Source organism: Raphanus sativus, chromosome 6 (assembly GCF_000801105.2).
Source record: "Raphanus sativus cultivar WK10039 chromosome 6, ASM80110v3, whole genome shotgun sequence".
NCBI lineage: Eukaryota > Viridiplantae > Streptophyta > Magnoliopsida > Brassicales > Brassicaceae > Raphanus > Raphanus sativus.
Window position 1 is genome coordinate 46,731,996 of NC_079516.1, and position 27,649 is coordinate 46,759,644.

General features: G+C 31.9%; 3 protein-coding genes across 4 annotated transcripts; all 3 read left to right on the forward strand.

The window, feature by feature from the left end:
• Positions 1-1,933: 1,933 nt before the first annotated feature.
• Positions 1,934-3,490, forward strand: LOC108813491 (probable protein phosphatase 2C 25). The gene is made up of 2 exons (XM_018586061.2): positions 1,934-2,881; positions 2,963-3,490. The coding sequence occupies exons 1-2, from the start codon at positions 2,048-2,050 to the stop codon at positions 3,302-3,304; spliced, it is 1,176 nt and encodes a 391-aa protein (XP_018441563.1). The 5' UTR covers positions 1,934-2,047; the 3' UTR covers positions 3,305-3,490.
• Positions 3,491-12,370: 8,880 nt separating this feature from the next.
• On the forward strand, positions 12,371-13,879 carry LOC108806045 (mitogen-activated protein kinase kinase kinase 20). The gene has a single exon (XM_018578063.2). The coding sequence runs from the start codon at positions 12,422-12,424 to the stop codon at positions 13,862-13,864; it is 1,443 nt and encodes a 480-aa protein (XP_018433565.2). The 5' UTR covers positions 12,371-12,421; the 3' UTR covers positions 13,865-13,879.
• Positions 13,880-24,651: 10,772 nt separating this feature from the next.
• Positions 24,652-26,634, forward strand: LOC108805669 (protein transport protein SEC13 homolog B). Of its 2 annotated transcripts, none has more exons than XM_018577603.2 (2): positions 24,652-24,750; positions 25,514-26,634. In XM_018577603.2, exon 2 carries the CDS (start codon positions 25,528-25,530, stop codon positions 26,434-26,436), a length of 909 nt encoding a protein of 302 aa, XP_018433105.1. In that variant the 5' UTR covers positions 24,652-24,750; positions 25,514-25,527; the 3' UTR covers positions 26,437-26,634. The 2 variants fall into 2 exon arrangements, with proteins under 2 accessions (XP_018433105.1, XP_018433106.1); XM_018577604.2 differs by having other exon boundaries at positions 24,670-24,750; positions 25,507-26,634.
• The last annotated feature ends 1,015 nt before the right edge of the window (positions 26,635-27,649 follow it).

Here is a 27,649-nt window from a genome sequence, read left to right on the forward strand (position 1 = left end):
ATGCTCTTATATGAAGCTTTTGGAAGAGCATTTGCATTTACAATTTATAAATTTAAGAAATAAATATAATTAGTTTATTTATTTGATTTAATAATATCATAAAATTATTTTTATATCCAGAAAATGAAAATTTTATTTATAAAATAAATTTACAATATAATTTTTTTTAAAAAAATTGTATTTCACATTTAAAATATAATCTAATTATATAAATTATTATATTTTAAATGCAAAATATTATTTTTAAAAATAGATATTTTAATTGTGAATTTTATTTTTAAAATAAAATTTTCGATAAACATAATTTTAAAATTAGTAAATAAAATAAATTAATTATATCTCTTTTATATATAATATATAAAATAAAAAGAGATATATATATAATGATAATTTATTTATTTTGTTTAATAATATTCAAATTATTTATATCCAAAAATAAATTTATATTTTATTTATTTTATTTAATAATATTCAAAATTATTTTATATCCAAATATAATTTTTATTTAAAAAAATTAATTTTTAAATAATAATATTACACATTTAAAATTTAATTGAATTAGTGTTATTAATTGAGATTTATTATTTTTAATAACAAATATATTATTAATATATATATTATAATTTAATATACATAATTTAAAAATAAATATATTATATACTAACTTTTATAAATAAAATAATTGTATACCGCTACTGCTCTACCAATCATCTTATTAAAAATTTTAATAAGAGCATAGAGCTTCTGCAGCATACTACTTCTACAGCATACTGCTATTGCTTCTTCATCAGCTATACGAATCGAGCCCTAAAAGTGAAGAGTTATCAATCAACACTTCTTTAACACAGATACGTTACCTAGTAGAAACGCCACATGCCCAAGTAGACGTGTTCTTGACTTATACTGAACTGTCCGTTTTACCCTCACAAAATAGACCAGACAAAAATGCTTACTTCATTCGTTGTTCTGGTTTGGGGGCGGTTAGTTACATTTTTACCCTCTAAGATTCTCCTCTGGTGTTTGCTGTGTTTTCTTGAATTTTAGTCACCGACGAGCTTTTCTTATTATTTGAAATGTTCTTGAATAGTTCAACTCCACTAGGCATAATCTGTTTAGTGTCATGTACAATTAAGAGATTAAACTGAACGATCTTTTGCACATTTTATGCATTGTAAGAGGGGAAGTTGTGCTTGGTGGATACTTTTGATAAAAGACCAACTCACTTTCCAACAAGACAAATAATTACACACTTATCATCCATTATTTAATTATCCAACTACTTCACATTTTTATTAAATTCACTTACTCATATAATATATATATATATATGTTTGAAACGTATATACAAAATTCTCATAAACACAGAAAAACAATGATGTTATTATACTTTCTCCCAATAAAAAGCAAAAGAAAATTTTATTTTCTGGTCAACAAGAGTAAGATTCTATTTTTGTTTCCCAAAAAAATAATACTATACTCTGCCTTTTTGTGGAAGGTGTCAAAGGTGAAGAGGAGGACAAAGCCGTAAAAAGAGGAATGTAAGAGCACTATTATTGGAAGTTTCTTCACCCAGTTTGTTAATCAAAAATATAATTAAAAAAAGAAAAGTAAGAGAGAGAGGATGAAAAAATAGCGAAACGATTCTTAATAGCAAACTCTGACACCAAGATATCTACACATGTCCTACCTATATTGGTTTAAATATATTCTAGGTATTAAATTTAATTGCTATCATAAAACTAGAATAAATTATTAACATAAAATTGGGAAGAAACCTTCAATCACATACTGCACGATAATCATGCTCTAAGTTGCAAAGGGCATATACGTCTTTTCGAAAGTCAATGACAGGAACTAAAGTTTGAATAGAGTGAAGCGGCTCGATAAACACGGACTCCATTAATATTCTCTATAAACTCATCACCTTCTCTCTCACTCTTTATATCTCTCAACGACCAAGGCATATCGAGAAAAAAAACAAAGACACACAGATCATCAATCTTCGAACTCGAGTTTTCTCAAGTGTGTTAGAAACTAAACTAAAACCATGTCTTGTTCTGTCGCTGTCTGCAACTCCCCGGTGTTCTCTCCGTCGTCGTCTCTCTTCTGCAACAACAAAGCTTCTATACTCTCTTCTCCTCAAGAAACCATCTCTCTCACTCTCTCTCATCTCAAACCCTCCGCTTCATCTCCCTCCTCTCCTTCCGCCGCCGCCGCTTCCCCTAAATCTCCGTTCCGTCTCCGTTTCCAGAAACCGCCGATCGGATTCGCTCCTGCGCCGTTGGTGTTAGGAGGATCAGACTCTGTCTCCGCTTCCTCCTGTGCCGGCCAGTCTCCTTCCGCTCTGAAGAGGAAACGACCGACGAGGCTCGATATACCGACTGGCGCCGCCGGTTTCGCGGTTTCGGCGTCGGAGGAGAGTAGAGAGGTGGAGAGGGAAGGCGATGGTTACTCTGTTTATTGCAAGAGAGGAAGGAGAGAAGCTATGGAGGATCGCTTCTCCGCTTTAACCAATCTCCGAGGAGATCGCAAGCAGGCGATGTTCGGAGTTTACGATGGCCACGGAGGAGTCAGAGCGGCTGAGTTCGCGGCCAAGAATTTGGATAAGAACGTTTTGGAAGAGGTAAGTGGTAAGAGCGACGAGTCTGAGATCGCGGACGCGGTGAAACGCGGTTACTTGACCACGGACGCTGCGTTTCTCAGCGGGGAAGACGTTAAAGGCGGTTCCTGCTGCGTCACGGCTTTGGTCAGAGACGGGAACCTCGTCGTGTCCAATGCCGGTGATTGTCGCGCCGTCGTGAGCGTAGGAGGCGTCGCGGAGGCTCTTTCTTCCGACCACCGTCCGTCTAGAGACGATGAACGGGAAAGAATCGAAACCACGGTGAGAATCTCAAGTTTAATGATATTTAATTTGTGAATATGGAAACGTTTCTAATAATTTGATTAATTTTTTTTTTTGCAGGGTGGATATGTGGATACGTTTCACGGTGTTTGGAGGATTCAAGGGTCTTTGGCTGTGTCAAGAGGGATCGGTGATGCTCATCTCAAGAAATGGGTTATATCCGAGCCAGAGACAAAGATGTTGAGAATCGATCAGGACCACGAGTTCTTGATCTTGGCGTCCGACGGTCTATGGGACAAAGTGAGTAACCAAGAAGCAGTAGACATTGCTCGTCCCTTCTGTGTAGGAACCGAGATAAAGCCGTTGTTGTTAGCCTGTAAGAAGCTGGTTGATCTATCGGCTTCACGAGGCTCATCGGATGATATTAGTGTCATGTTGATCCCTTTACGCCAGTTCATTTAGAAAGAGAGTGGAGAGAGATTCTTAGAGATAGGAATATTTGGAGGGCTTCCTTTGATTTAGCTTTTATTTAGAAATTCAATAATTCATTTGTTTATTCTTTCTAACATAGTTATGAACTCAATGGGCCCATGTACTTGTATGAATCGAGCATTGGTCAGATTTAATCTAGTTATCAGTTCGTGATTATTATTTTCTTTATATTTCAAACACAACAAGTGAGAGTTTGTTGCTAAATAGAAGTGATTCGAAAGGAATTGGCCCACCTGATCACAAAACGGCATATGATGTGTAGTTGAATTGCACCTGAAATTAGTATACAAGTTGTACATTTTCTTTCACTGCTTCATGTGTGTAAAACTTCATGGGATCGAACTCCGATCAACTAAGCAAACTCGGCCTAACATTAAAAGAAAAGAGACGGTTTGAGAAAAGGAGAAAAGGAAGTCAGCCAAAAAATGACTATAACCGGTGACCATTAAATCAACATTAGGAATAAGTAGAAAAAACACAGAAGAATAAAATTAGAGATATGAAATTCTTTATCAATTTTGGTGAGTAACAAATTTGTTCTATATAAATAAAAGAAATGATAAGGAATAAAAAGAAAAAATTATTCTATATAAATGGTAAAAATAATTACGAATAGTAAAAAATATACTATTCCTTTATATTTTTTTGGTCACCAGTTAGACTTGAGTCAATTTAGAGAGGGTATATCACATTAGGCAGATATTTTACATTCTAACACAAAAGCAACGGAAGAAGAAAGTTTCTAGTACATATCATTAAATTATTTAAGTAGTTTCATGTCTTTGAACGATTTCAACATTATTTTATGTTTTCCCGATAAAATATTTTTTGAGAATCTAAAATCAAATTAACAATCAAATTTATGATTTTAACTTAAGTACGCCGAATTAATATTTAACAGAAGAGTTGGAAAATGTCTTTAAGCTCACCGGACCGACCCAATGGATTAACCGATTGCAGGCTTTGCAGCCATTGGTGCCCTCCTGGCTTGCCGGATACTTGGAACCAACTTCTCTATGCAGCTCTTTCAATGCGAAGAACTTGACTTAATACACACTTGCCAAGTGCATTTATATTAAATTCTTGGAAATCCATAGGAAATAGGGAACGATTTAACAATTTATTTGAAGATTTACAAACATGAAGACGATAACTAAAGTTGTAGAGTGTTTTATATTTTTTTGGAGGGGGTTAAAACTATAATATAATCATCTTGCTATTGTTACAAGGAAGAAAATATCTAAAGTATCATATTTGTATCATTGCTAGCTTATTTTATTTCACAATAAACATATCTGTTGTTTCCAATTGAATTGGTTAGGATTGCCTGGGTAACAACATCTGACAGGTTTGAAGACTGGAATTGTAGCTTATATATAAAATGGTTCAACACAAATCTAATGGTTCAACACAAATCTTGACCCTCTGATATCTTAAGATTTGGGTTGGTTCGACCCGGTTTTGGCTGGTTTGGTCTAATTATATGATGGGAACAGGCTACTTTAATTATATGACATAATAGATCTATGTTTTTATTTAAACATACATAACAATGTGACATATTTATTTGAAAAATATTTCTTATATAAGGTTGTCATCCGAACATTGAGAATATTGTCTATAACTCTAGTACTTTGAAAGTAATGAATGATGAGTTAAAATGTAAGGAATCATTATTTCAATAACACAAAAGTTTAGTAGAATTGGAAAATCTAAAAATATTCAACTTTTTGAATAACTAAAAATTTTACAATAAATTACAAAATCATCACTCCAATAACCAAGAATTTAAGGAGAGTTATAAAATCATCACACCAATAACAAAATATTTGATTAAGATTTTAAGAATCACTAAACCAATAACAATAGAATTGATAAATTCTTCAAGTCTTTAAAAGTTACACTCCCACTAACCCCTCCTTAGAATAATAGCAAATCATTACAGGTTTTATAATATTTTCTTATCACAATTTTCCAGTTAAGCAGAATAATACAAATATTGGGCAAATGCCGTGTAGATCTGATCGTCGCTCTCCATTCAGGTTGTACACACGGCGGCAGAGGATGACCGCAAACTCGGCAGGGTTTTCAACCAACATGTCGTTCCCGGTTAGTTCTTGGAATTTATTTATTTATTTTGAGCTTTTAATTTTTTACCATCCATTTTATTGATTGATTGATTGATGGATGATACATGTTTACATACATGTATTCAGATGTGTATGAATGGCATGATGTTAATCCTCCTCAGGCTGCTGCTATATTGATGGTGATAACGGATTTTGTGGATTCGATTTCAAATGGTCTTGTCCGCCTACTGCAAATGAATAATTACAAGATTTTTCTGAATAATTACAAGCTTGTTACATTTCCACAGGTTCAGAGAAAAGAACACTACTTCTTCAGAAGTGTAGCACTGAAAGTGAAAGTGGTGAACCCACCGCAACGTTGTATTGCAAATTGATGAAGAACATGCGGAAGAAGTAAGTATCCTCTCTCTCTCCATCTGCTTTTTATAAATAACATTGTCTAACCATTTGAGCAATAACCCTGTTTAACTTTTCTCCACTCGCAAGAGAAGAGACTTCTTGCGTCTAGTAAATCTAATATTCAGGGCCAGAGGCGATTTCGAATAGCTGAGTACAATCGACATCATGGGCCAGAGGCAAGTCTCTCTCTCTCTCTCTCTCTCTCTCTCTCTCTCTCTCTCTCTCTCTCTCTCTCTCTCTCTCTCTCTCTCTCTCTCTCTCTCTCTCTCTTTCTTAATGATAATTATACAAGATTGAATAGAAAAATTTGTCGCATGTACACTCAAAATGTGTCATAGATTGTAGGTGAAAAATTATCGAAAAAGTAAACATATGAAGAAGAAAGCAAGTTCGGACGGGCTTTGGACTTCTTGATGGTCAGTTACATCTTTACTAATCGACGTTGATCTCAAACCTAGAGTGGTGAACTTGTTACTAAGTTTTCAGTTGCTGCAGCTCTTGTTTTTCGTTTCTAGTCTATGTTTAAATTTAAAATATTTGTACGTTTTTCATTTTGCTTTGCATGTTTGATACCTATTTAAGAAAGACAACAAGTTAATCTTATTGTGCAATATCTATTGTTATTCACTGATTATGGTAACTCTTTAGTAGATCTTTTCATTTTTGCATTTGCCATATTTTAACTAGAACAAATTTATACTTTTAGATTACCTTAATCTACAATACCAAGAGGGCTATATGATCAATGCCTGGCCAAAGTGACATAAGGCACAATCCTTTCAGCCAATTAAATTGACACATCAAATTATCATCTAAACCAATTAAACATAATGCATGTCTTAGCCTGCTGAACAAACTAGGGTTCAATCTCCGTATATCACAAATATTTTTTTTTGTCCACACGGGCCACAACGGCCGGCCTGATAGCCCATTCATTCTCCTAATGGAGGTGAGAAGGGGTTGAACCCTTGAGCCTAGGTGATCTGGGTCACACATGGCCACAGGACTACAGAAGAAGAAAAACTCGTTTGCCATAACAAGTATATCTCGTCAAAAACACTCTTATCATGTAGAATCTTTGCTAGCTTGGTCAAGTCTTTTAACCAATTAGTCCACCGGTTAAAGTTAAAACCCTTAAACCCAGAACCCTTGGTCATCTAAGTCTAGTAGTACATTGACTATTAGAGTATGTATAGTTGGTTAGTTGGTTTGGTTAGTTAGAACCGGTTTATACCGGATGGTTTACTTTTGTATATAAACTCTCTGTACGTCGTCACTTACAATTAACAGTAACAATTTTAATTTTCAGATTCTCTTGCGTTGAGTTTTAGTTTCTGTTCAGTTCAACATCAAACTTCAACTCCTCTAATATTGACCACATTTTCCGTCTCCACATAAGAGTTCGAACCGAATACCAGATCAATAGGTGGTATGTTTCTTAGTCATTTCTGTTACTTTGAATCAATAAAATAAAATTGTCATTTCCATAAATATTTATCACAAACTCAACTTTTTAACATATTCAAACACTATTTTTTTGTGCGGTGATAATGATTACCGACATGGAGAAGGTCGATAAAGGATAAGAAGAACATATAAGAAAAACAGGATTGTGTTTGTGAAAAGAGGAAGAAGACAATAGTCAAAGTAAGAACGAAAAAACAACACGTGAAAGATAAACACATGTTTATGTGTTGTAGGCGGAGAACACGTTGCTGTTTTTTTGTTCTCTCAATGGACCCCAAACCTTCACGTCGTTAAGCCTCTTTCTTTGTTGTTTGTTTTTTCTAATTCAGTTTAGTCCCACACACATCATGTGTTCCACCAATTCAATTCAATGTAACTAAACTAAATGTTTGTTATTAAGGATATTAGACCATCTCTAATGGAGGTATCTACCCATTGGAATTCTAAATATATGAATATGTATATATAAATATTTGTATTTGTTATATAATTGTACATAGCTGTAGAGTCCAGAGTTTTTTGGAACCCCATAGCCAAAAGTTCTAAAATTCTACGTCCATTGGAGATGCTCGAATTAACTAATATATAAGATGTTAAGGTCAATCTACTAATCACCAATTAATTTTAAGTTGAAAATACATAATAAACTTAATCTAACCAAATCCTAAATACATTATATTCCTAATTAACTTATATAAAAAGTTAAAACCAAGGCTTTAAATTGGAAGCTCCTAATAAACTTGAATTTAACATTTGTTTACTTACTTTAGCTACTATCTGTCTAATTTATTTCACTGTTCCACCCTTATTGTAAAAAACAAATGTATGAAGATAAAAGCCTAATAAGCAACACTATGACCTACAAGATCGACATTTGAGTTGATCGACTTAAGCCTAACTTTACTAGTAATTTTCTTCATATATTAGTTTAGAAAAAGAATCATGGTTTTTACACCTAAATTATCTCATTACAAATCAAAGTCTACTTCATTTTGTTGCGCTCATCTCATTGTTTACAAGACGAATGACGCTTGAAAAGGAAAAAGTTGTTGAGTTAGACTTCTAAACAAACCCATAATTTTTTAAATAAACAATAACTCACATCGCATGCAATTAAATATGCACGATATCGAAGACATATTTCATCGCCTACAACTGGCCATTGGTTGGCATTTACTATTTCTTAGACGTTAGAAGTTGTGTCTGTGAGTGGTCATCATTTCGTTAAATTGGATAAAACTATAGTGAACCAAATCATTTACTATTCTTCAGACGTTAGAAGTTGTGTCTTTTCGTGTGGTCCCTCGTATTTTTTTGATTAATCTATCTCAGACCCATAGAAAAACCCAAAAACTAATTTTCAAAAGAAAGTGCAGCTTAAAGAATTTTTTTTCCGGATATTCAAATAGATCCTAAATTATGAACCCATTTTTGTGTATGTGCTCAGGAACAATGTGACTTAATTTTGTGCGGCAATTAGATCAAACCTGAAATATGTTAGCATCCCGGCCCTATCCCCTTGCCACCCCGATCACACTGTTTGTAACTCATGAATTAGCTAGTTTTAATGGATTGGAGGGAATCATAGATACATTATACGTGCATACAATTCGAATTATCTGATTCTCAGCATTGGTTGAATGTGTTAATCGAAAATGCATTTGTCTAAAATTCTTTTAGAAATATTCGATTACCTTTAGGCTTACTCGGATGCTTCGACGATCTGAAGTAAAATGTGGCCTCTACTGATCGTTGGTGAGATTGATTGTTTGCTTCCATCTGTTTGTATTTGGAAAATGTATCAAAATATTACAGTTTTGCTTACATACTGGTTTTAAATCAAAGATTACATTATTTTTATCAGTTATAGTACATATAATTTTGCATTCAACTTTGCGACAGTCCGTGCCGCCTCAACCTCGCTTATAATGCTTTGCACCGTCTACATTCTTCAGTTTTGTACTACTGCAACGTTTACTAGCGTTCGGATCGCGTTATCTTTGTGATACAAAGATCAGCGTGCATGATCTTGAATCAATCCCACATAAAAAAGGTTGAGGATGATGTTGTCAGAGGTTTCTTCGGAGCTGCTATAACATAAGCATGTTATAATTGTCGGCCACCTGATTTCGAGTGCTTTCTGCTTCTTCTCTGTCTTCTCCTCCCACGACACTTATCAGCATAAACAGCAACTTATGTTTATTGTGTTTTCCTCTATGACATGCATCTTAGTAACCAGAATACTATCTATTTATTTGAAGCAATTATTAAAGCATATCAACACAAATCATAGTAATATTTTAAATAATATTTTCTATAACCACGCGCCTTGATGTCTAACAGTTCCTTACTATCTTAGCTTTTTCTTTTAATAGTTTACTCCTTTTCAGAGTAAATGCATAGCATTACCTTATTACTTTATCATAAACCATACATATATGGAGTAGATTTCGATTAGAAAATAACATTAAAAGTTTAGTAGCAACGAATGACAAGTTGCACTTGCATTGTCTAATATGTTTTCCAAGTGGATTGCTCGATCTGTAACTTGGTAATATGGTATGGGTCCATTCAATCTGATTCAATCTCAAGATAATATCTTATTTTTTGGACTCTATTTGAAAGGATATACAACAAGTGGTGCACCATTAATTTAGTGTTTCACGTTCACGGAAGGGCAGCGATCTCCAAGAAGCAAACAACATACATACCTACACCTTTATAAATGATAGTTGCGGCGGATCCCCCCCCCCCAAAGTGACGTTTTCTTAATAAGCAAATACCATAGGTCGATGGCAAGTGAATAGAAGTAGCAAAAGTATTTGAAAATCTAATTAATCAATAAATAGTTGACAAAATTTAATTAATTAAACAATTAACTTTTTGTCAACTCACGAATTAGTAACTGCTTAAATCCATTAAAAATATCGTCGATGAACCTTTTTCTTGGTCAACATTATTCGTGAATAGTGTTCAAATTAAAATAGCATTTTAATTTTTTTTATTCTTCATTTCCTCGAGGATCACGATGAATAGATTATCTGTTTTCTTACCTAGCAAAAGAAAAAAGTTATATTTATAGGAGAGGTGGTGGTGGAGGTAGTGAAGGCACGTCAATAGTGCAATCTTCTAGCAAAAAAAGAAAACATTAGTGAGTTCTGACAACTGGAGTCTTTGGTTCTCTGTTGGAGATCGTGGACCAACAATTTCGTGACACGTAAGGTTCACAAGTTAGCCCCACCAAAGATTTAGTTCATTAGGTTTAGATGCGCAAGTGATAAGTGAATAGTAGTGATGAACCTCTCTCACAATCTCATGTCTCATATCAACGTCTTTGGACAACAAACTCTGTCGCTACGCGCTACTAACTCGCTTCCGGTTTTCATTTATTCGGTTCACTAATTTTAGAATCCCATGATTTGCGTACACAGTACACAGAGAGTACTGCCGATGGACCCTCGTCGACATTGATGATTTGGATGTCTAAGCGCTAATAATTAGTTGGACGATAAAAGAAAATGTTTTTGCTAAAATTTGTATAATTCCATCTTATTCAAGTACTCTGATTTTATATATATATATAGCATATTTGTTTTAACTTGCAGAATTCCGAAAATGAGATGTATATAAAAGAAAATGTTTAAAGTGATTAAAGCATTAATAATCTATATACGATTTTGAACGACAGGAAGACATGCATGCAGCTTAGTGGTTTTATAATTTTATTAGTACGATCGTCATATTCCATCTTATTTCACATTTGTTAGAATACAATGTTACATGTTATTTAAATGATATATTAAAAACTTTATTTGTTTTTACTATAATGGATATAAGAAAACAGAAGACTGCATAATTCCATCTTATTCAAGTACTCTGATTTTATATATATATAGCATATTTGTTTTAACTTGCAGAATTCCGAAAATGAGATGTATATTGGTATTTTTTCCATTGTTCTACAAACTGGTGTAGAATAGTAATAGAAGACAGCAAGTTTTCTAAAAATATTAATTTTAGAAAAATAGATTTTGACGATATCCACACCTCCATCTAAACACCAGTCTCACATAATCGTCTAGTTATTGTATTAGCAATTTTTAAAACATTCGTATTTTCAGACAAAAGATAAAGAATTCAATTCGAAGTAGTTTATTCGTGTACAAAAACTACTTTCCTATCAAACTCTTTTACGTTTTAGGCGAAGTATCCGAAATAAAATTGCTTTACAAAAACGCATAGCGTTTAGATACCATGAATTTACGACTGTCTACATTGTTTAATTATGCCACCATTGTTCTATTATCTGAATTAAAATCTGGCATACAGTATATATGTATCGTAAGTTGAAAAATAAAGATAAAGCTCGATGTATATGATTGGCGTGTTACGTGTTTGATTAAAGTGTCACGATTTCAAGAATAGTACTTGATTGGTAGATTATCACCGAATATTCCATGTCTGATCGTGTAATCAACTCCAGTCAACAGACATAAAATCTATAACGCACACAACCAACAACAAAAGTCAATAGAACAAACGTCCGAAAATCAATCGACACGTTTAGTTAGTTTGGCGTTCCCACGATTCGCTATAGATATCTCATAACACTAATATTAGACTTCAATTTTCAGTAAATTAAAAAAACCGTTTATTTTGTTGAAATTGAAAAGAAAAAAATTGACAAAAATACATTGCTTAAAAACTAGAGCCGTTGACTTATCAAGTTTGATCCTTTTCGGGCAACGAATCAACGGACCTGATCAGACCGCAACTTGTTCCTTAGGGGATAATATGGAAAGTACTCGGTTTATTACAGAACATCCCGAAAACTTCTCCAAGTGTCGTACTGCGACGTCATCAAACTGTTTCTTCTTCTAATTATCCATTTGTCTAACTAAAAATATATTTAAACTCAAATTTCCCAAGTGGGAAACTTTTTTAAAAATGGCTTCACGATTTCAAAATTCAGAAAGACAAGTAGAAAAGAAACGTCCACGTCGGAAAATTAATATAATTCCAACTTTATTTCTCGTTCACATTTGGCACTTGCGGACACACCTATAAATACAGCGTCGTGTGTCCTTGAGAATTTATTTACACACGAAAGTTAGTTCAAGCAGAAGCAGACATGGAGAAACAGAGCACTTCTTGGATTCGAGGTTCTTGTATCGGAAGAGGATGCTTCGGAACAGTAAGCAAAGCCGTGAGTAAAATCGACGGCGGAGTATTCGCCGTGAAGTCAGTAGATCTCGCCACGTGTCTTCCTTCTCAGTCCGAGTCGCTGGAGAACGAAATCGCGATCCTCAGCTCTCTCAAGACTCACACGCACATCGTGAGATTCCTCGGCGATGACGTGTCCAACGAGGGAACGACGTCGTTTAGGAATCTCCACTTGGAGTATTCGCCGGAAGGTGACGTGGCTAACGCTGGTAAAATCGCAGACGAGGAAACTCTCCGGCGTTACGTCTGGTGTCTCGTCTCTGCTCTCGGCCACGTCCACGCTAACGGAGTCGTCCACTGCGACGTGAAGTCGAAGAACGTTCTCGTCGTCGACGGCGGAAGCTCCGTTAAGCTGGCGGACTTCGGCTCGGCGATGGAGTTGGGGAAACCGACGGGGGAGATTGCTGCGCCGCGTGGAAGTCCGCTCTGGATGGCTCCGGAGGTGGTGAGGAAAGAGTATCAAGGACCTGAGAGCGACGTGTGGTCTCTTGGCTGTACGGTCGTCGAGATGCTCACCGGGAAACCAGCGTGGGAAGATCACGGTTTCGACTCGCTGAGTCGAATCGGGTTTTCAAACGAATTGCCGTTTGTTCCGGCGGGTGTTTCGGAGCTCTGCCGCGACTTCTTGGACAAATGCTTGAGACGAGACAGGGGCCAGAGATGGAGTTGCGATCAGCTTTTGGAGCATCCGTTTCTGTTATGTCAAGATCATCGCTCGTTGTTAACTACCGAGTCGTCTCCGCGTTGCGTATTGGACTGGGTCAGCTCGGAGTTCGAAGATGAGGAAGAGATCGGTGAGTCGAGAGTTGAAACCATGGTCTCGGCGATGGCAAGGATAAGTAAACTAGCGACGACGGGAGGGGCAGTTTGGGAATCTAATGGTTGGAGTGAGGTTAGAGGCAATGCTTCCGAAGAGTCAGGGGGGCAAAGGGCAGATTCGGAATTAAATATTTTACCGGAGTCTACCGATGACGGCGGTACACGGACGATGAAGGAAGACTCGGAGTTGACGTCGGTGATAACGTGTGAGATATTGTTGTTGATGTTGTTATTGGTGGTAGAGAATATTCAGATATATGCCACGTTTTACACCAGTGTATTTATTCGTATTCTATTTCGTTGTTATCATCATCAAAATAATAATAAGATGAAGTTGCGCAAAAATCTCTCGTTCATTCTCAGCCTTAACTTTATGTTCGGTATTGCATGTGATTCGGATCGGTCTATCTATATCTCGAGAACTCTTTTACGTGGTGTGATGAGAGTCCTAACTCGTTACCTCCTTTTGTTGATAACTCTCACTTGCACAAACCAATCTTGGTTTGGTAGCTTCTTGGCCAAATATTTTTAAAGGTCGTTCGAGAGGAACCAAGACCACAGAATTAGTATGATTGGACCTAATTGTGACGCACCATGAAATTGTCAGCATAACCTTAATTTTATTATTGGTTTAGATATATTTATTAGGTCAAATAGTCGATGTGAACTATATAAACTTTGATCAATGTTGATACAAATAAAAATAAAGCAGGCAATAAACAAGAAAATAGTAAGAAAGAGAATGGAAGATGACTATGATGAAGTGGTGGGCAATGCTGGCTTACCACAACTCCACAAGTTTCCAATAATTAGAAAGGTATCAACATAAATTATACGCTAAATGTTAAAGAATATTCCATTCTCTTCAGAGCTTATCTCTAACTCAAAACGTTTTCCTTTTGTTTTTCTTAGGGCTGGGCGTTCGGGTACCAATTCGGGTTTCGGTTCAGTCCATTCGGATTTCGGGTTTTCGGGGTCAAAGATTTCAGCCCCATTCGGATATTTCTAAATTTCGGTTCGGGTTCGATTCGGATCTTTGCGGGTTCGGTTCGGGTTCGGATAACCCATTTAAAATATTTTTAAATTTTCAAAATTCATTATATACTTTAAATTTTCAAAATCTATAAAAAAAGATAATATATTACATATATGTCAAATACCTTAATTTAACATATAAATTGGTTTTCTTTGAATATTTGGATAAAGAATCAATAGATATTTAACTATTTTGGTGTTTTCAGTATACTTTAGCTATTTTAAACATTTACTTTTGACTATTTGCATATATTTTTCGAGTATTTTGGAAAACTTAAAGCTATCTTATATATTTTTAATATTTTAATATACATTATATATAAAAATAATGTATATATTTAAGTATATAAATTTATTTCGGATACATTCGGGTACCCTAAATATTTCGGTTCGGATCGGGCTCGGTTTCGGTTCTTTAAATACCGAAATTTTGAACCCGTTCGGATATTTAATCAATTTCGATTCGGGTTCGGTGCTATTTTTTCGGATCGGGTTCGGTTCGGTTTTCCGGGTTCGGATTTTTTGCCCAGCCCTAGTTTTTCTTGTTGTGTAAGAATTAAGATTATAACTAGATTTAAGGGCGGGTATATTTTTTTTTTGCATTTTTTTATAAATTTAATTTTTATATTTATGTTTTTATTTACGTTTTTTCATTATATAATATCAATATACTAAAACAGGAATATGACCTATTGATATATGTGTGGTCAAATTATTAAAACCTCTTATTAATTATTTAAAAGAAATATTATACAAATAAAAATATAAATATGATAAAAACATAAATATAAAAATTAAGTTTCTAAAATATGTAAAACAAAAAAATATACCAGCTCTTTTAAAGGCGAATCCGAATCTAGTCAATACTATTAAAATAGAAACATAACATATTGATATATGTATGGTAAAACTATTTTAATACAATGATTAAAACCTCCTATTAATTATTTAATAGAAATGTTATACAATGAAAAACACAAATATGACTAAAACATATAAATATAAAAATTAAATTTCTAAAAGAATATAAAACTAAAAAATATAAAAAGGCGGGTCCAAATGTAGAAATCTATTTAAAACCCGTTAAACTAAAATCTGTAGAATATCAGATCATGATAATAATTTAATTTTAATTTTAGTTGTTTAGTTTTAGTTTTAATTTTATTTTTTAAAGAAACATAATTTTTATGTTTGTGCGTTTGTATAATCATATTCTGTATGATATGAATTTAATAGAATAGATAAGTTTTGTAAGTATGTACATGTATCATATGGTAAGGCTTCGTCTTTTTGTCAATATTCAGTCCAAATTATTTGTTTTTTTTATTTGAACATAAAAACAGGAATATAGGGAAGTTACAAACGGTTAACAATATTCGAAGCCCAAATTATCGTTTCATATGCCGAGGGAAGTTACGAACGGTTAACAATGCTCTAAAGGACCTTTTATTAATTGGTCATACAGGATAATTAATAGAATAGATTTTGACCCGCCCTTAAAAGGGCGGGTAAATTTTTTGTTTTACATCTTTTAAAAGTTTAATTTTTATATTTGTGTTTTTAATTATTTTTGTTTTTAATTTGTATAATATCTTTTTAAAATGATTTATAAGAGGCTTTAATAATTATAATCTTTGTATAATATCTTTTTAGCCAGTTACGTGATTAATGACCATGATTAAAAAATTAAGAAATATAATTATGCAGTAATAGACGTTCACAAAAAATACGATATCAAATCATATTGAATCATACGCCATTTTGGGCCGTTACGTGATTAATAGCCTGTTACGTGATTTGGCAGTTATATTAATAAAAAAATATATTAAAGATGTATTTAGTGGCATTTATAAAAATTAAAAAGTGGACATAACCCCATATCAATTGGACATGTTGAAGAATTAATAGAATAGATACACCTCATTGGATAATTGTACTAATCTATACTATTAAAGCAAAATACCTAATAGGTATTTGTCCTTGATTTTTGAAGTTAATTACAATGTTATGCCATTGCTATATTTATGCCATTGTAAATGTTTCCATATATATATCAACCAATATATTCGGAGAATTTAAGATATCTTAAACATGAATCTTTTAATATTTTATTAAGTATATATTTTTAAATTAATTAAAAAGTAAAAATTATAATACATTAATACCAATTATCTAGATTTGCACTCGAGATACGGTATCTTTTCGTTGTTAAGTCTTAATAACCAAAATTTCGTTTATTACAATATATTTTATGGATTCTAATAATTTTCAACCTAATTAAATCTCATATAAGTAAAATTTGGAATTAAATTTAACACAATATAACCTTCGTGTAATCTCAGCCATATATATAGTTATGCATTTCTAACTTTATAATCTTCACCCTCCAGAAAAAAAAAAGACTTATACTATGATTAGTCTAACATGTATTAGTATACATTTAGTTTTTTCCCCAGCTTTTCCAACTGAAATCTACAATATTTGATATATACTTAATTTTAATTAAAATAATTATATAGTGAAAATCAGACATTTTATACATATTTGTTTTATAAAGATATTTTAAAAGTATAAATAATACAATTCATTTATATACCTGTCCAGTATAATTTTACTTATACTTAATTTTTAAATTATATTATGAATTTATTTTTAATTTTTATATTAGTCAAAAAAAAATTATTATAATATTATTTTTCTTTAAAACCATCTCATACTTGATAATGTTTACATTTTTATGAAATAATCGCAAAATATTATAATTGTAAAACAAAACCTATAGTTCGATGTACCATATAAACAAACAATATTAATACCAAATACATTTAGTATTGTGCTTTAATATTTTATTTTAATAAGTTGAATTAGGTTTTAAAATTCATGAATATATGTTATCCTATATATGTAATTATTTTGAATTTTATAATTTATAAAATATTAAATAAATGGATTAAGTAACTTTATATTTATTAATTAGTATACCAATTTAATTCTGAATATGAATTTTGTATATATATATATATAAATGTTTATAGTAATTTGTGTTATTTTTCTATAAATCAAAAAGGTATTAGACTCATTTATAAAAATATTTAATATTAATTACGAAATTTATTATTTAAAATTAATTATATATATAATTTCCATTTAAAATAATAAAATATATTATTACAATGTATTCTTAGACAAAGATACTTCGGAATATCTTTTCGATATCTTATTTTGAAAATATTGAAATAACATATTAGATTAGAATATATATTTGATAGTAAACAATTTAATTATATGAGAAATAATATGAAGTTAAATAATGTAATGATCCAACATTTACTTTTGTAACTAGATTTTTTAGTGATTCAAAGATAAAAATATATATCTCATGTAAAAAACTAATTTTATAAATGTAAAGACCATATTTTTATTGAAAAAGTTTAGAGCAGATACGTTTATTTTTTAAATGATTCATAGATAAATATATATGGGTCCGGCTATGTTTCTTAAATTATCATCTCAAAATTTGGAAACAAATTTTTGCAACGAAAAAAAATTATCCACATAAAAACTTACATAGTGCTAATATTAATTTGTATAATTATAAATATTGTATATGTTGGTAATAATATATATATACATATTGGAAAATAAAAATATATAAAGTATACACAAATTTTGATTTCACCGAATATATATTTAATTAAGAATATAATCCCGCGCTTTTAAAGCGCGGGTCAAAATCTAGTCTAATCTATTAAAACTGAAGCACAAATATTATTTAACCCTAAATTTTCCACAATATTTACCAATATATGCCACTGTCTTAACCGTTTTTAACACTTAAATCAAACCATCTACATTTAAATTAAAAGTAAGTTAACCAAATAATACGTCTAACCAGATGATCATAAACAACAGGCTTTAACAATTATAATAAACGGCATCAATTGAGTAGTTCAGTCAACTTAATTATTGAGCAACATATACCATAAAATAATCATTGAGAAATACAACGCAAAATCATCACAAATTAGACCAATCTTACATGCTACATTTTTAAGATTTTATATACTGACATGATATGTGGAATATGAATCCTCTTTTTCTGTAAAAAATCAGAATAAACTTCACATAAAACATGGTTTTCCATTAATTACAAATATAATTAGAGAGATTTACTATAAGAGTCACATTTGTAGTTATTAAACTAAAAAAAATTGATTTCACGAATATTATATTCATAATATTTTTGAAAATGGTGCTAAATAACAATGTTACTAGATTTTGACCCGCGCTTGGAAGCGCAGGTTTTTCTTTGGATTGTAATCAAAGTTTCTTAATAAATATTTTAGAATTCTTGTATATTATTATGTTATAAAATATTATTATATCGAAAAAGAAATTTGTTTAAAATATAAATCTAAGAATTAGTTTATTTAAGATTTCATGTACATTCTTATGTAACTCTCTCTCTCTTATCACTTGGACAATTTAACCGACCCGGAAACCACACAAAAGTTGACCTAAAAATATAGGTACGATTTGGGTATGGGTCTACCAAGAAGTACATATTATATTTTTTTTGGACCCGCGGATCTGTGTTTGAGGCCGGGTCCTACCCAAAATGCGATCGTGTACCCAAAGTACACAAATTTTTGTGCATATTAGGTATATTTTAGTATTTTGGATAGGTTTTCGGTATTGCATATACTTTTTAAGTTTTGGTTCATGTTTTCGATTATAGTTTTAGATTTCAGGTGAAATTCTAATTTAAAAAAAAAAATTGGGTACTCGGCAAAAAATTTGTATTCTTTAGGTCAGATTTTAGGTAAAAAATTAGGTTTTTGGATATTTGACTAAATATTTTTGGGTGTTTGTTTGGATTTTTGGGTGTTTTTCGTGTTTGGATATGTTTTTGAGTTTTGGGTATTTTTTCGGGTACTAAATATCCAAACCAGTGTATATACATTATTTATCCAAAAATATAAGTATTTGAATTATAAACTCATCTTTACTTGAACCAAAAAAACGACATGAACACAAACCAAAAAAATTTAAATACCTAATTATGTCCAAATGTTTAGAATTCGAAGAATCCAGACTCGAAAAGAACCGATCCACACCTGATTTGAAGACCTGAATATCCAATTCTCTCAATTTATTGTTTGTGTGCATTTAGAAAAACTAAATTTATTGAACATGTAAGACTTAAGATATACCTTGCAGATTTTGACTAATTTAATAGTATAGATTTGCAAAGTTTAACAGTTTTCAGACTTATTTTTTATAACTTTTTTGTTATAAACTATTTTTATAAAAATTAATTTATTGTAAAATTAAATATTTTGTTTTTAACAGATGATTATGATTTGCTAGTTGTTTTCTATTAGAGTTGATTTTGTAACTATTTGGAAATTTGAAATGTAAGATGATATAGTATAATATAATGTATGATATATTCTAGTTTTCAAATAAGTTTCGAAAATATATTAATTTTAATAAACTTATTAGATTTAGATAGCATATCTATAGTATATTAATTCATGAGACACCGTTTAGAGAATATGATATTTTTGTATACTGAATTTATACATATTCTAGTATAAAAGAGTTGTATATAAAATTTGACCTACTAAAGTATGATTAGTAAAGAGAATCATTGAGTGTCGTATGTTAGCTAAATATAAGGTAGTATAGTTAGCTAAATATAAGGAAATAAATATAAGGCAAGACCAAAAAATAAAAAAATAAAAGAGTCCAAAACAACTTGCATAGGTAGATTTTTCAAAAATCTTTCTTTTTTAATAGTATTGATACTAAACAGATTTTGTTATGCCTACAAGCACCGACATTCAAAATTCAGTCCCTTCAAACCCAGAAAAATATAGTACTTACTAACACAATCTTCATATCATATTCCTTTAATATTCGAATAAGTAACCATATATGACGACTGTGTACTATTTTTAGTAACAGATCTAAATATATTATCTTAATAACTAATCATGTATATTTTTACCTATTCAAAATATAAGGAATCATAAATTAGTTTTCAAGATCGTATAGGTTAAAGTACAGAACGTGTAAATCAAGTTTTATATTCTTAAATATGACATTAATCACAAACATATTTATGTAAATAACTAATATCCAAATATATTTATCTAGATAACTATTCGGAATCTATACCATTAAAGGGATTATGCCTTTGTTTTTGAAGTTATTTATAATATCAAGCCACTAACATTTAATCTATACTACTAAAGTTGAAGTATACAATTGGATTATTTGAAAATAAAGATAGTAGAATAAAAGAGATAATGTTTGGAAACATGGATAATATAATAAATGAGATATGTTTGAAAACATGGATAGTAGAGATGTATACTTTCTTTTATTTACACATTTAGCCAATGTATTTTCAATAAATTAATAACAATGAGAATTGTTTAGAAACATTAATAACATATTTAATATTTCTTTTATTTAAAAATTTAGCCATTGTTTTAAAAATAAATTAAACAACATTCATTTTATATTGATTTTTATTTACAATTCTGTTACTATATTTACAATTATTTTTATTCAAAAAAAATTATGGTGAAAATAAAAACACAAACTGAAATATAAATAGTATATTATATAAAATAATTTTTAAAAACAATATTATCACTTTATTTAGTTTAGTCAAATATAAAAATTTCAAGAGTTAATTTTTCAAAACAAAATATCATAAAATTAATAATAATTCATAAAAACTGATGCAAAAAATTAAAAATTTGAAACATGGATAAAAGTATATCAGTTTTAAAATATACAAAATTGACTAATCTAAATACCTAAAAACATTTTTTAATAATCATAAAATAAAATTTAAATTTTATATACATATTTCAAATCAAAATAATAATTTAAAGTTGATTTATATCAAAAATTGATTTAAAATATGCATATATTCAAAATTTTATTTTTACTAAAATATTTTCCAATCACCATTATTAAAAAATGTTTTCAATATATATAAGAAAAATAAAACCAAAAAATTAATTTCATATATCAATTTAAATTAAGTTTTTTATATTTCACATTAAACTTTAAGAATATAATATATGTGATTATTTATAAGATGGTACATGTAAAATACTATTAATTATAATTGATTATTTATATGATGGACCAATACAATTAATTATACATATGATACATAATAGTGACTAGGACTGGGCGTTGAGGTATCCATTCCGGTTTGTTTCGGATTTGTTTGAGTTTCGGGTTTCCGGGATCAAAGATTTCAGCCCCATTCATATATTTTTAAATTTCAGTTCAAATTATGACTTGGGCTCGGCGTTCAGGTATCCATTCGGGTTCGTTTCAGATCTGTTTGGGTTTTGGGTTTCAGGTTTCCTGGGTCAAAGATTTCAACCACATTCAGATATTTCTAAATTTCAGTTCGAATTATATTCAGATATTTGCGGGTTCAGTTCAGATTCGGATAACCCATTTAAATTATTTTTTAAAATCATTATATATTTTGAATTTATAACAATCTATAAATAAAATAATATATTGTATATAAATCTGAATAACATATGTCATAATATCTAAACTTAACATATAAACTGGTTTAGTTTAAATTTTGGATAAAAAATCAATAATTATTTTAAATATTTTTGGTGTGTTGAGTGTACTTCCACTATATAGATATTTATATTTGAGTATTTATATATATTTTCAAGTATTTAAACCAACCTAAAAAAATCATATATATTCTGTATGTTTTTATATACAATAAAAGTAAAAATAATTAATATGTATATAAGTATATAAATCTTTTTCGGATACATTTTGATATCTAAAGTACTTCGGTTCGAATTGGTTATGATTTTGGTTGTCTAAATATCAAAATTTTGAATAATTTAGATATTTAATCAATTTTGGTTCGGGTTTGATATTACTCTTTCGGATCGCGATCGTTCGGTTCTTTAGATTTAAATTTTTTTATCCAGTTTTGATATTGACACGAAAAATAAATAGCAATATATTTTTGAAATATAAAACCCGGAGGTCAAAATCTAGTTAAGATTATAATACTATGTTTTCGGCATTTGATTGTCCTGCACGAGTACTCTGCACGAATACTAGATATTTTATATCTTTTTTTTTTTTTTTTTTTTGATATTTTATTTCTTACGATTTCGATTTTATAACAATCATCTTTGTTCTCACCTCATAATGTCCTTACGCTCAATATTCTATAGATTAGTTACACATAGCCAGTTTAGCCAAATATCCTGCTTGCAAGATATTTTTGCTGTACAATTTTATCTGTAGTTGTAAGATTTTAACTGCAAACCAGCGGGGTTGGCCTGGTGGTGTTGAGGGAGCTTCGGCCCCAATACGCACCCGGGTTCGAACCGCTGGCCAGGCAATTGGGGTATATAATTCCCCATAGTACCAAATGGTCCGCTTCGCGCCGAGGGGTTGGCCCCTGGGGGTGGAAGTCCCTCCAGGTTAAAAAAAAAAAAAAGATTTTAACTGCATCGATATTGTTGGTAGTTGGAAAGTTTGGTTGTAGTTATAAGATTTTAGTTGTAGTTATTTTAAAACAAAATTTTAAATTTAAATTTAAATCAAATGAATACGTATATACATCATGATTATATTATTTAATATAATGTAATATAGTTATGATGTGTGTAAGATATTTATAAAATGTTATATGCCATAAAATCATATGTTATATATGACTTATATACAGTACATAAAATTTTAAAATATATTTGTTTGTTTCTTTTAAATGGATAAAATGAAAATTTACAGCTTTTAGAAAATTGTTTATTTACAGACAAAATAATCAAAATAAATTTAGTTAAGTTACGAGAGAGAGAAAAAAAGATTTTTTTTTTGACTGATTCAGATTATAGATTATGTAACATCTTATGTAAAGAAAAGAGAAGTTAACATCTTGTGTATTGCAGTCTAGACAGGACTTATAAATAGTGACTGGTCCGATCTATTTCCAAAAATATGAAGGTACTATCTACGTTTTAAAGGTTCAAACCACAAATAATTACTAACTATAGGTGGATATATCTTACAAAGTTAAAACCGTATAAAATTTTTAAGTATGATAGACGTCTAAAACTAAACATGTAAGTCGGTATACTGGTTTCCAAGACATGGTTTGAAAAGTTTTATGGAAAAGAAATTATTGATTATACTATACTTTGTGAATCAGTTTGGATATTTTGACACATTTATATGATAACAGTCTTGTGGTTAGCAAAAGTGGTGGAAGATCAGGTGGTTCATAGTGGTAAGGATGATCATCTTCTGAAACCAAGATAAAGATGGTGGTGCAGTTTTTGAGAAAAGAATTTTCATAACGGTATCGACTATGAAAAAATGAATAATCTTCTACGAGAAGCTTGTCCAAGAAATATGTACACAAGATTCTAGCAATGAATTAAAATTATATCTGAAGGAGAAGAGTGAGCTTCCAAAAGTTGTTGTTGGAATCAAGTTTGAGGTTTTATCATGATGGAGAAGAAACAATGCGAAATTTCCATTCATGTTTCTAATAACTGCTGATATTCTTACGGTTGACATACTTGAGCCGTTGAGGTGTTGTGGTACACAGAGCAATTGTTGAAATCTGAAATTCATAAGAATGTGAACATTCATACAACAGAACAACTATTTTCAAATGTGGAGTCACAAAATGATCTTATAAAAGGTATGATTTACTACTTTGAACTCTTTTAAATATACTTTTCATTCTTGAAGTTTTATTTGAAGTTTGAACACTTGTAGTATTCTATTTTTTTTTCCCTAAAGTTTAAACTGAATGCAACGTCCAAACACCACAGAGCAATGAGTGGATGAGTGGTTATCTCATTTCCGGTGTGATTAAAACACTATGTTTTATTATATTTTATTTATGTTGCTACTTTGTTTCATTTTCTGGGTTGAAAAACTATGTTTCATTTTCTGGTTTGTTTTGCTTTGGCATTTTAATTAGTGAGCTTGTTTTGATTTAGGTTATTCGATGATATTTTTAGTTAATTTTGGGTAATACTGAACCGAAACCGAATGTTAACCATCGGGGTTATCATTGTCAAAAAACCGATCCGAACCAAAACCAATAAGAACAATCTGAATCTGAACCATAAGCTAACCAAGTACTATTTGGATACATTTTCTAAATCACCCAAAACCGAACGATTACTGTTTGACCCACTCGGTTTAGAGTCTGGGATACGCTTAAATTATTGTTTTCTCCCCGATATATTTTTTTAATCAGATTATAAAGAGGATTGCCTCCTCCTCGCGTGTTCTTCTTCAATTCACGTTCCGGCGTCTCTCAGTCTCGATCGACCGTGCGTTCAGGTGCGAGATCTCTTCCTTTTTATTCGTTTCCACGCTTTGCATTGTTATTTCTCTCTAAGCTAGCTTTCTCTATTCGAAAACTGTTCTTAAATTATTATTGTTTTTCCAGCGTGATCGATCTTCGTTTGATCTGTTACGTATTGTTAAATCCAACCTCGTGATCCATCTAAATCGAATCGCATTTCTACAATCAGCTCCCAACTTTTGGATCCAGTTCTGTTCAATTTGGCGAATTACATATGAAAATTTCCGCGCAATTTTCCTCTGCTTTCTATTCGATTGTGTATTTGAAATAAATTCGATTAGAAAATTAGTTCCCTCATGATTCGTGGCTCGATTCTCGATAATTACGCCACTGCGATGTTGATAATCACTAGATCTATAAAGAAACGTGCTTACATTGTGTGACGTGACATGTTACAATCTGTTTGTATAATAAATATGAACAAAACGGTTACAATACTTTAGGCGATTGCAAAGATAAAACACTATGGAATATGAATCCAACTAAGTTTGTTTCTCTGTGTTCCTTTACCAACTTGCATTGCGCATCTTATGTACGACCTCTTGCATCTCGTGTGACCGTGTGAGACTCTGAGTAATCCAATGGTTACAAGTTATATATATATTTACAATGGTTTCAAGTTATATATTTTGTTGGAAGCTTATAGTTTGTGATCTCTGCTTCTCCAGTTGTTTTGCTCTGTGTGTGTGTGTGTTCTTCTTCAACCGTTTTTTACATTGTTTGATTTTAAGAAAGCAGGGAAAAGAAAAACAATGCCGGGTCAGAAGATTGAAACAGGTCATGAGGACACCGTCCATGACGTGCAGATGGACTACTACGGGAAGCGAGTAGCAACCGCCTCATCTGACTGCACCATCAAGATAACCGGTGTCAGCAACAACGGTGGATCTCAGCACCTAGCTACATTAACCGGCCACCGCGGTCCTGTCTGGGCGGTCGCGTGGGCCCACCCAAAGTTCGGGTCAATGCTAGCCTCCTCCTCCTATGATGGTCAGGTCATACTCTGGAAAGAAGGCAGCCAAAACCAATGGACCCAAGCTCACGTCTTCACGGACCACAAAACTTCAGTCAACTCCATCGCTTGGGCTCCTTACGAACTCGGATTGTCCTTGGCTTGCGGTTCCTCCGATGGGAACATTTTGGTTTTCACGGGCCGTGGTGACGGTGGCTGGGACACGACGAAGATCGACCAAGCGCATCCGGTTGGTGTCACTTCAGTCTCGTGGGCCCCGTCTACTTCGCCTGGTGCTCTTGTCAGCTCTGGCTTGCTAGACCCGGTTTACAAGCTGGCTTCTGGTGGGTGTGATAATACGGTGAAAGTGTGGAAGCTCTCAAACGGGTCGTGGAAGATGGATTGCTTCCCGGCTCTTCAGAAGCACAGTGATTGGGTGCGTGATGTGGCTTGGGCACCGAACTTGGGTCTTCCTAAGTCCACCATAGCTAGTGGCTCGCAAGATGGGACAGTGGTCATATGGACAGTGGGGAAAGAAGGTGAGCAGTGGGAAGGTAAGGTTCTGAATGACTTTAAGACTCCGGTGTGGCGGGTCTCGTGGTCCTTGACGGGTAACTTGTTGGCTGTGTCTGATGGGAACAACAATGTGACGGTGTGGAAAGAGGCTGTTGATGGAGAGTGGCAACAAGTCACCGCTCTGGAGCCGTAGGTTCTGAATTACTTTAATATGATCCGCTATTTCTTACAAAGGAACTGAATAAAAGACTCTTTTTATCCTTTTCTCGGGCCGGTTTGGTGGCCTTTATGAGCGAATGTGGATGTGGTTTACTTAACTTTTGTTCGAGACATTTGGTCATTTTTAAAATCTTTCCTTAGCGATTTTCATGAAATAAAATAGCCTTTATGATATTATCTAAAAATTTGATACGTGTTTTATCATGTTCAGTTGCTGAGCCGTGATGAGTCTATATGTTAGTGTCACAAGAGTATCATAGGTGACATTTGCATATGAGAGAAGAGATTTTGGGTGGTTGTTTTGGGATCTTTATCTGGAAAGAATATCCCTTTGTTTTTGTTTTGGAAACAGTATGGAGTCAGAACATGCTCTATTTTTATTCTACAAAATATATGCATTCGGTTGTGTTTTATTTTTTTAGTTACAATTTACATGTGTTAGTGATGCAGCGGACGATAAGATGAACGGTCGATCAAAAAACTTTTAGGGTTCTATAGATCTGTTCTTGGATCAATCAAGAGTTTCTTACGATAGCTTCTTTGAGACCAACAACAACTTCTTAATAGATGAATTTAATCAAATCTTATAAGGAATAAGTAAAAGCTCTATTTTATTATCAAAAGTCTGAATACAACTTTAGGTTTGAATGTCTATTTATAATAAATCCTTAAATCTAGAAAATCATAATTTTAACTAAAATAGGAAAACCATTAAAATATAGAAAATACAAATAAAAGGTAATTATTTAATATTTAACAAAATAAATAATAAGATATTTGAAAATATTCCAAATACTTATCTGCATCATTCTCTCCGGGTTGAAAAAGATTCGTCCTCGAATCTTAAATCGGTTTTTTGTGGTTGAAATCTTCAAATCCGAAATTTGCACAAAGTCTGATCTTTTGACTTTGACTGAAATTCGCACGAAACTCGTCTTGTACGAATTTTGCACGGATCTCGTCCGGTCCTATTTTTGCACAAACGAAATTTGTAAAAGAATCTTCACTGAAGATAAAGTCGACAACACAGACATCATCTTCGTAGACGTCGTAGATCGGATTACCGTAGATCTCTCGATAGATCTCAAAGTTTTCTTCTCTCTCAACAAAAAGACTTTCGTCCTAAACAGGATAGATGTTCGCATTCACCATGACATCCAGAATCGTTCTTTGATTAAGAAACAAAA

What these genes read in the sequence shown, in the direction of transcription:
- LOC108813491 (XM_018586061.2), top strand. Translation starts at nt 2,048, where the DNA reads ATGTCTTGTTCTGTCGCTGTCTGCAACTCCCCGGTGTTCTCTCCGTCG. An exon ending in GGGAAAGAATCGAAACCACG is followed by an intron (nt 2,882 to 2,962) that starts GTGAGAATCTCA and finishes TTTTTTTTGCAG; the next exon opens with GGTGGATATGTGGATACGTT.
- LOC108806045 (XM_018578063.2), top strand. Translation starts at nt 12,422, where the DNA reads ATGGAGAAACAGAGCACTTCTTGGATTCGAGGTTCTTGTATCGGAAGA.
- LOC108805669 (XM_018577603.2), top strand. Translation starts at nt 25,528, where the DNA reads ATGCCGGGTCAGAAGATTGAAACAGGTCATGAGGACACCGTCCATGAC.